General features: G+C 36.8%; 1 protein-coding gene across 2 annotated transcripts; it reads left to right on the plus strand.

Moving 5' to 3' along the window:
* Positions 1 to 279: 279 nt before the first annotated feature.
* Positions 280 to 9,811, plus strand: LOC127788618 (probable methylenetetrahydrofolate reductase). 2 transcript variants are annotated; one of them, XM_052317107.1, is made up of 12 exons: positions 280 to 441; positions 589 to 1,036; positions 1,265 to 1,325; positions 1,410 to 1,492; positions 1,583 to 1,756; positions 3,204 to 3,377; positions 3,500 to 3,600; positions 3,711 to 3,822; positions 7,812 to 7,892; positions 7,990 to 8,167; positions 8,907 to 9,241; positions 9,391 to 9,811. In XM_052317107.1, exons 2-12 carry the CDS (start codon positions 629 to 631, stop codon positions 9,472 to 9,474), a joined length of 1,791 nt encoding a protein of 596 aa, XP_052173067.1. In that variant the 5' UTR covers positions 280 to 441; positions 589 to 628; the 3' UTR covers positions 9,475 to 9,811. The 2 variants fall into 2 exon arrangements, with proteins under 2 accessions (XP_052173067.1, XP_052173066.1); XM_052317106.1 differs by having other exon boundaries at positions 288 to 1,036.
* Positions 9,812 to 10,295: the final 484 nt, after the last annotated feature.

The following is a 10,295-nucleotide window of genomic DNA, read 5'->3' on the forward strand; positions in this document are numbered from 1 at the left end:
AAACAATAAATAACACCACATTTTATTTTATGTGACAACAGGTGTTAAAAAGTAATATAATGTGCCCTTAATTATTTAATTTTGTTTATCTAAAAATTAGAAGAGAAATAAAAGGAGAAAGTTGGTGAGAGAGAGGAGGGGAGGCTGTGTGGTCAATTACGGGGGTTGTTGGCTGTGGGACCTACAGACTGGATCTAACAGCTTTCCACTTTCCTCCTCCTCCTCCTTCTTCTTCTTCTTCTTTATTAAATATATATAAGTAAATTAATTCACCCCACCACCCCCACACACAGTATAGCCAGCAAGCAGCCAATCAGCCAGGCAGCCAAGCAGCAGCAGCAGCAGCGTATCTCAGCAAGCAATATTATCCTTTTTATTATATCCCCTATTTCCCCCGCCCGCGTAGGAAGGCCGTAGCCTGCAGGCTGCAGCTGCGGTCAAGTTTAGTTTTCTTTGTTTATTTAAATTATTATTTCTGGTATTTATTTACTTATTCATCATTTAGAATTCTCTCTCTCTCTCTCTCTCTCTCTCTCTCTCTCTCTCTATATATATATAATACATACACACACACACACACACCTGCAGAAGAGATCATCAGAAGAAGAAGAACAAGAAGACAACAATCATGAAGGTGATTCAGAAGATCCGGGACGCGGAGGCTGCCGGCGGCGGAAGGCCCGTCTTCTCCTTCGAGTTCTTCCCCCCGAGGACGGAGGATGGGGTGGACAACCTGTTCGACCGGATGGAGCGCATGGTCGCTCACAACCCCGCATTCTGCGACATCACCTGGGGCGCGGGCGGCTCCACCGCCGATTTGACCCTGGAGATCTCCAACCGCATGCAGAACATGGTCTGCGTCGAGACCATGATGCACCTCACCTGCACCAACATGCCCGTCGACAAGATCGACCACGCCCTCCGCACCGTCAAGTCCAACGGCATCCAGAACGTCCTCGCCCTCCGCGGTGACCCCCCTCACGGCCAGGACAAGTTCGTCCAGGTCCAGGGCGGCTTCGCCTGCGCCCTCGATCTCGTCAGTAAACACTCCTTCTCCTCATTCCTCTATTACCTTGCCCAATTCCGCTATCCATCCTTTTACATTGCCCTCTAGATCCAGATCCAGATCCACATCCTCCACATCCAATCTCTCTCTCAATATTTCTGTCTGTTGTTTGTCCGTCCGTTGTCTTGATAGTTTCTCATATCTCACTCCCATCTTGATGATTTTCTGCTCTGCTGCTAATCTATTTTATGCTCGCAGGTCAAGCACATTCGGTCCCAATATGGCGACTACTTCGGCGTAACTGTTTCTGGTTATCCAGGTTTTATCTATCTCCTTCCAGCACTTCCAATTTTCAAGCGCATTGTTTCTTAATTTTCATCTTTTTCTTTTTTTGGGAGTCCAGAGGCACATCCTGATGTCATCCAAAGTGATGGGCTGGCCACACCTGAGGGATATCAGAACGATCTTGCTTACCTTAAGAAAAAGGTTTTATTTATTTTTTACTTCAAAGGGTTAACAAAGAATAACAAAAATGACCCTCGTTAAACTTTCATCATGTTCCCTGTTCTTTTACAGGTTGATGCTGGAGCTGATCTCATTGTTACTCAACTTTTCTATGACACTGATATCTTCCTGAAATTTGTGAATGACTGCCGTCAAATTGGGATAAATTGCCCCATAGTTCCTGGCATTATGCCCATTAATAACTATAAGGGCTTCCTCCGGATGACTGGCTTTTGCAAAACCAGGGTATGCAATTTTTCTGACGCAGTTTTAAGTATTACTGCACAAACTATTCTCATTTTGGTGCATTTCTGCTTGGAGCCTCGTTGTACTTGGTCTTAGAACAAAATTTTGGTCTACCATATATAACCGTTGCTAGGTAGAGGTTTATAAACTGGCATACAGATCAATAACAAACACAAGTTTTTGGACAATTTTAGCTCGGGAATTCTTACTTGTTTAATGTTTATTAGACCAAAATTCGTAAAATACTTGAGTTGCTTTGTTTTTAAAGTTTTAAAATGGTTAGATTGAAAGATGTTCTTAATTTATTGACCCTATAGTGATGTCTTCCGTCTAAAGTTTCAACCATTATGTGGTGTTGGCAGAACCTGCTACTGGCAATTACCCAAGTAGGTAATCAACTGAAAGTCTCCACATTTTTTAGCCCATTCAATTGTGGTTAACCATCTATCTACCATTTTCACTGCCTCCAAGACATAACCATCTAAAGAATGCATATGGAATGTGCTTATTATTCTCTTCCCACAAATATAAAGCTTTCCATGTTCAGGGTTCAAAAAAGTGCACTTTAAGCTCAAAGTGCTGCATGCTTAGGTCTTTTTGTGTGTGAAGCTCAGCAACTTTAGCTGAGTGCTATTAAAGCTTGCTTAAATTGTGCTTTTACCTGAGCTTTGAAGCACGCTTTAGAAATATATATATATATATATTTTTATCAAACAATATGAATGGTTGATTGTTTAAATTTTTGCAATGGTGTGGTTGATTGTATGGAATCATTACCCACAAAAAAGCTGTTACCAGATCTTAAAAAGATCTGAATAAAATCAGGTATACATTTAAAAGAAAAAGAAGACTCATAGATATTTACTGAGCAAAAAATATTGAAGGAAGCATGTAATTAGGTGTAAATTAGGGATTGCTAATATATTCTTGATTGCTGTAAATTAATGATTGATGATTGATTCCTTATTGCTATAATTTAGGATTGTTGATGGATTGTAAATTAGGGATTGATTTATCGGAGATTGCTGTAAACTAGGTTTTGATTGATTGGGGATTCTTGTAAATTAGGGATGATTTTTTTTTTTTTTTGTCCTTACGCTTTTTTTCTATGATTGTATGCACTTGAAAATGGATATAAAATATAAATGAAAAATGATATCTCATCTTTTGTTAATTTTGCAGCCATCACTCTTATTTAGATTTTTTAATAGTTTATATTTTTTATGCTTATAAAAGTTTGTACTCTTTTTCTCTCATTTATGTGCATTTCACTATGCTTAAGTGTGCGCTTCACTTTGCACGTAAGTTCTGCAAGCCTTCTGCTCTTAAAGTGTGCTTAGTGCTTTCTAAAACACTGTCCATGTTTTAGTGGACGTGTGCTATATGCCTCATGAATGTTGCTTTCTGTTGTCTTTTGATACATTCTCGTACATACTGATCCTTGCAGATACCACCTGAAATCACTGCTGCCTTAGAGCCTATAAAGGACAACGAAGAGGCTGTCAGATCCTATGGGATTCACCTTGGAACTGAAATGTGCAAGAAGATTTTGGCTCATGGAATTAACACCTTACATCTTTATACTCTAAACATGGAGAAATCAGCACTGGCAATACTAATGGTTTGTTTTTTGTATCTTATTTGAAATAAAAAAATATATCACATTGAATAGGAGATGTTATGATTTGAGCAAACTATGTCTATGTTACAAGTTGTGTTTTACAAATACTCTTACCTTGACAGAATCTTGGAATAATTGAAGAAGCCAAAGTTTCAAGGGCCTTGCCGTGGAGACGCCCTGCAAATGTTTTCCGTGTCAAAGAAGATGTTCGGCCTATATTTTGGTAAGCAATTATGTGTGAAATCACCTCAATTCTTCAGACTGGTTCCATGACTATGCAAATTCTTTGGTAAAATCATGAAATGGCTAACATGTTATGAATAATGATGGTAGGGCCAATCGTCCAAAAAGCTACATATCAAGGACCATAGGCTGGGAACAATACCCACATGGGCGTTGGGGTGATTCTTGTAATGCATCATATGGTGCGCTAACTGACTATCAGGTAAACAACATTAATTTCGATGGTGGTGATATCATATGCCTACAGTTCTCTTTTGTTGCATGCTAACTGCAGTTCAACATGCTTATTCAGCATTTATACTTTCTCCTGTTATTATTTGCTCTTATGCTGATGAAAATTATGCTTTTATATTATCTGTATATGTCATCTTTGTGCTATCAAATTGCAGCCAAGGTTTATTACACCTTTATCTTGTCTTGGCTAGATTTGGTTCAAAGTGGTTGGTGACATCATGTGAAACTAGTGAGTTTGTAATGTTTATAGCTTAACTCTCTCTCTCTCTCTCTCTCTCACACACACACACACACACATTTGTTTCATGGTTCCATATCTTCTGGGTTTATGGGGTTTTTCTTTTGATGCAATGAAGCACATATTGGTAGGATTCAACTTGAACCTAGGGCTAAAAGAAGGAAAGAGTAAACAAGATAGACTGGGGGAGGTCTTCCCTTGATATCATTTAATAACAACCTTCTTAGCCTTGTTATGGTTATGTAGCTTTGGATAAGTAAACATCAAACAATTACATGGTTACTTATAGAAAAAAAAGAACAATTACATGGTTACTGGTAGATATGAAATTTTTTTTGTCACGACCCTAGGAGCAATAAAGGGTAATATGGTAATAGGCTTATAATAGTTGTTAGGAGATATTTTACAAGTTGTTAGAAGCACATGGGTGCTGTTAGGAATCAGTTAACAGCTAGCTAAAGCCCATATAAAGGCTACTTGTAAGAGATTGGGGATATGTTTTGAATGATAAATGAATATTCTGATTTCTCTCTACAATTCTCTCTATTCTCCCTCCTGTTTCTCCCCAATTCTGCTCTATCTTCCCCTTCAATTCTTCTCTGTTTCTTCCTTGAATTCCTTCCAATTCCTTCCTAGATCCTAGCTAAACCCTAGGGTCGTGACAATTGTGTATCAGGGATGCCCTTTATCTTTTCTTAAATAAAAAACATCGTGAACAATTCCCCTTTGGATGTATAACGTTATTTACTTATCAATTTTTTTACTTTCTTTTTTTCCAAAAGTATTAGATAGGTATATAGGGGATGCCAGCATTGATGCATCATGCGTGAAAGGAAGATTATCGAAAAAAAGACATGCATCCTCTTTTATAATGCTTGCTTTAAAATTTCCATGGATTCCAAAATATCTAAGTGCCACCAAGTGGCCAATTACACCGAATAGAGAGCCATCTATTTTTCAACACTGTTACTTGTGACATTTGAAAGAACTTTGCTTAATTCACTCCAAATAATCCACTATAACACATGGGGCACTTAACCATATTAAAATGTTAACAGATTTAAGCTCTTGCAATTGAGCAGAAAATAAGAACTTATAACCTGTAAATATAGTTTTTTCAGTAAAAGGAAGGAAAAATTTAATTGCTATAAGAAGGCACACACCTAATTTCATAAATGAGAATGCCTCTTTCATAGGCTTACAACTGAACTGAAATTCCTAAAAAATCTCAACCACTACCAAATTTAATCTGCACTACATCCACTAAGCAGAAAATTAAGGAGAAAGAAACTGATATGAGATAAAATCAAGGACTAAGTCAAACTAAGACTTTTTCAAAGAAAATTAAAATTAAAAAAAACTTTTGAACTCATAAGCGTCAAACTTGAAGGCAAAGAATTCTAACAAACCACAGGCTCTTCTTTCCCTTCTACTAACTGTAGCTGCTTCTCATCCAAAAACAAGATTCTTACCACACTGGAAAAATTCCAACCAATATCATTATGGATAAATGGCCAGGCTCTCTAGTAAATTAATAATTTCAAGGCTTCAGTTGGTTCCTCCTATGAGAAGCAGTTGAAGTAACCGTATCTCCTTAGCTACTAGAATTTGGTCATTTATCCATAATGGTATTGATTGTTACCAGGTATGAGAAGCCGTGGCGCATTACATTGTTTTACATATCTCTATCTAGATGTTGTTCAAACCTTACCTTCACCATTTTCACCTTACCATTGGTTAATGTTTGTAGCTTCACTTATCAAGAAAGGAGAAGAAGAAAAAAGTTCCCTGGCCGATGATTCTGGCTTTAGGTTTCCAAGATCCTCTTTGGATCAAGAAAGTTCTTAATATTATCCTAGTGTTATTTTATCACGATACTTTATTCATATGCTAAAACCTTTAGTATTTACTATTGCTTGGTATACAAATATAGGCCATTGTGGGCCAAATATTTTTGACAAAATCAAAATGATTTGTCTTGGATTCAAAATAGTCTGGATCCTAATAACACAAAATGTATTATTCTATTAATACATGTAACTGTAGCGACAAGTTAAGTAAAAAAAGAAGAAAAAGAAAAACTTCTCTCTCACAAGGAGAAAGGTTAAGTTGCAGGTCCTGATGGACTTTGTTTCAAGTTAAAAGCAATGAATGATCAATTTAATTGATTACTTGTCCAACAAGATTTTATTAGCGAGAGGTGTCCAGTGCAAGGCAGAAAAGAACTTTGGTGTACATATACTTCACAATGATTTTAAAATCTGTACGATTATGAGACAATTTTAAATTTGAAACTAGGCAAACTGAAACTCTTCCTGAGCATAAGTAGCTGAGACCTAAAAATAAATACAATAGTTTCAAAACAGTGGAAAGATCATAGTTTTATGTATAATTGAATGATGCTATGAGACAATACTAGGAATAGCTAATCATGAACTTACAGGACAAAAGTAGACAAACTTTAATTATACATAAAACCATGACCTACATTTTTTTGGTACTCTTTTTGACTTTTCTTTTTGATAAACCAGTGATTTACTGGTGACATAATCAGTTTAAAGTTATAGGAAATCTTTTTACTTATCAAGGAAAAGTTACAGAGAGACTTTAGAGTCCACTATGAGTGAAATAAAATATGGACGTTACTTTGTAAAATAGAAGTAAGAATGAAGATATAGTGGAAATTGGACAACAGATACCCCTAGAACTAATCACTGATATTTTGAATTTCTTATCTATAATGGAAAGGGAGATTATAATAAAAGTAGACAGAAGAGAGATTGAGGAGTTACTGCCCCTTAGAAATGGAAGAAAAGAAATTGTAAAGTACTTTTTACTTGTATAATATAAGGGATTATTGCTTAGTTCAACAAGATTATGCTATTTAAGTTGAATATATTAGTAGATATATGGTCCATTATTGGATAGTTGAAAAGTAGGGTTTCAGAAAATGAGCCTAACCAAATGAGGATTAAAAGAGAAGATATAATTAATGGTCCAAACATTTATTGGAAATGAGTGGCACCAAGTGAAGGTAAAATTAAATTAAATTGATACAGAATAGCTCTCAACTTCTTACAAGCTTCGAACCTGCCAGCAATTATGATTTAGGTGGATTTTGGTTATTGAAAGTGTCTAGTATTATTGTTCTAAGTTGAAAGATTGCTTCTAGGTTATCTAGGTGGAAAAAAATAGAAGGTCTAGGTTTCATATCTGAAATTTCTGTTTCTAAATTTCACTCTCACTAGTGATTCAAAGGTAAAATATCAAATGATCAGCTTTGAGAAAGGTAAAAACAATGACATCACTATTGAAACCAATAAGTACAGATATAGACATAGAGAGATTATTTAACAAGATATTAGATCAATGCAGCAACACGAGAATAATTAAAGGCATGAGAATTCTTTGAATGTGTGCGTGCGTGTGGGGGCTTACCTCACATACACAAGAGTAATTGATTTTCTTGACTGATATTAATTTACCTACAGCCTTGTTTAAATGTTCATGATAATGGTAAAAACATCAATATTGAAACCAAAAGGTGCAGATATAGACATAAGGAGACAGATGTAACAAGATATTAGATCAATGCAGCAACATGAGAATAATTGAAGGCATGAGAATGCTTTGTGTGTGCCTGCGTTATTATTGTTCTGTTAAAGTGTCCTCTTTCATGGGTCTCTTTCTGTGCCCATTAATGTGTCACTTTCTCACAGTTTATGCGGCCCCGTGCACGGGATAAGAAACTTCATGATGAGTGGGTTGTCCCCTTGAAGAGTGTTGAAGATATTTATGAGGTATAATTTTTAACTAAATTGTTCTTACTCTGAATGCCAATAAGATAACATTCATTGTAAATGTGGTCGCCTTTGCTGGAATTGGTACATAAATCAGAGATTTATGAAGTTCTGCCTTGGGAAACTGAGAAGCAGTCCGTGGTCAGAGTTAGATGGCCTTCAGCCGGAGACAAAGATCATTGACGAGCATCTGGGGAAAATTAACTCAAAGGGTTTCCTCACGGTAAATAGTCAACCAGCTGTCAATGGAGCAAAGTCTGATGCCCCATCTGTTGGTAAGTGCAATTTTTGGGTGCTTTCACTTTCTGCATTGTGATGTGCTCTCAACCCATGCAATATGTAGAAAGTAAAGGCAATCTTATATAGGTTCCCAATTCTCTACCCCAACATATGGCCTTCTCCTGTTTGAGATTTAATCTAGTGTTGCATCTATAAACAATTGCATTGGGGGTTGAAACAATCAGTAAAATTTGTTACACAAGAATAAATGTAATTTCAGCTTTTAATAATGCAGGGTCTGTTAAGATTTTCAGAACTTTAAGATTTTCAGGAGTTCTGAGGCTACCGTGGCCAGCAGAATTCAATTTGATTCTATTGCTGTAGAAAATGGCTTCCACCACCGGTGGATTCTTCGTTAAGATTGACGCACAAAACACATTTTAAAGAAAATTTTGTAACACATGAAGCTATATATTGGTGCAATGTTCATCTAAATACAACAGCCTGCTTGAACTTTTAATACCTTTATATTACTAGTAACAAACTGTGCTATGCATGCATATATCATAATCTGGATATGAATGATAAGATAGAGCAGAATGTGCATTTAATTATTCCCACGGTCTTAAATTCTGAATCCTGTATGGTCAGTAACTGATTATAACCAGCATGTAGGTACCAAAATAGGAATGAAAGCATCATTCCATCTCTTCTGTCGATGGATGTTTAGTTTGATGCTCAGTTGCAATGTTGAGGATACTTTGATTAATATAGTGGGTTGATGTGGTTTTGTAGGATGGGGTGGACCAGGTGGATATGTCTACCAGAAGGCCTATCTGGAGTTTTTCTGCCCCAAGGAGAAGTTAGATGCTCTTGTTGACAAGTGCAAAGCTTTCTCATACCTGACCTACATGGCTGTAGACAAAGGAGGAACCTGGATATCCAACGTTGGCCCAACTGACGTGAATGCGGTGACATGGGGAGTCTTCCCTGCCAAGGAAATCATACAACCAACTGTTGTGGATCCTCGCAGCTTTATGGTGTGGAAGGATGAGGCCTTTCAAGTCTGGTCAAGAGGATGGGCTCAATTATATCCAGAGGGTGACCCGTCCAGAAAACTGCTGGAGGAGGTTTCTCTCTCTCTCTCTCTCTCTCTCTCTCTCTCGTTCTTTATTCTTCTCTCTTGATCATTCAAAATCTTTCCTCCCCCAGTTTGAATTGGAAAAATTTCAAGAAATAAAGTTTTGAGAGTTCTTGTTACATGTATGTTTTTTTTCAGGTGGAGAGCAGTTATTTCTTGGTTAGCTTGGTGGATAATGATTACATCAATGGCGACTTGTTTGCTGTTTTCAAAGACATCTAAGACGAGGAGGATATTCCTATCTTTTGGATGCCTCTAATTTTAAAACCAGGGAAGCCACATTCAAATTCAGGTGTTTCCTTCAATATTATTAGACTAAATGCGGCTGTCTTTTGTTATGGTGGATATTCCTATCGTTACATGTTGTGTAATAAACTATTTCATTGGAGTTCTGATACACTCGCCTAATTCACAATGCAAATTGCATACCAAGTGAAGTTGATTTTTCTTCTTGGACAAAACATAATGTGGTCCAACGACTTGACTCTTCAAGATGGTGGCTGATAATACACGCACACATTTCTTTCTGTGCTAATATATATACACAGTTTTGCGTGTCCTTTGCTCTGTTTTTGGGTAAAAAGCAACTTACGGAAAATATGGAATGTTTGATGCATTGACCCTACAAATCTATTAATGTAATGATGGCATGGTGTGGTTGGCATTCGGTGAACTTGGGGTAGAAGCCCCCCGCTTGATCTGGAGAGAGAGAGAGCTGCTGAGGGCAGTGGGTAGGTAAATTTGATAAGATTGAGCTTGCTATAACACACACCCCGGGGGGGTGAATTGGTATAATAAAATCTTTATAGCCAAGATGATAAATATACAAATTTGATAAGATATATATAAGTTAAAAGAGAAACAAAACAAAGAACATAAAATCAAAAGACAGTGATTTATAGTAGTTCAGCTTTCTAAACTTAATCCATTATTTTAGTTTCCCATTAAGGATTTAAAAACAAATCCAGTATTAACTCCCTACTCAAACCAAATAGATCCTCTAGTAATCTACTAAAAAATTACAAACCTCCCACTCGAATGGG

Source organism: Diospyros lotus, chromosome 13 (genome assembly GCF_014633365.1).
Source record: "Diospyros lotus cultivar Yz01 chromosome 13, ASM1463336v1, whole genome shotgun sequence".
Classification (NCBI taxonomy): Eukaryota; Viridiplantae; Streptophyta; class Magnoliopsida; order Ericales; family Ebenaceae; genus Diospyros; species Diospyros lotus.

Bases quoted from the DNA above. Each gene is read 5' to 3' on its own strand.
- LOC127788618 (XM_052317107.1), top strand. From the start codon at position 629: ATGAAGGTGATTCAGAAGATCCGGGACGCGGAGGCTGCCGGCGGCGGA. The intron at 3,823-7,811 runs GTAAACAACATT...ACTTTCTCACAG, and splicing joins GTGCGCTAACTGACTATCAG to TTTATGCGGCCCCGTGCACG. The intron at 9,242-9,390 runs GTTTCTCTCTCT...GTTTTTTTTCAG, and splicing joins CCAGAAAACTGCTGGAGGAG to GTGGAGAGCAGTTATTTCTT.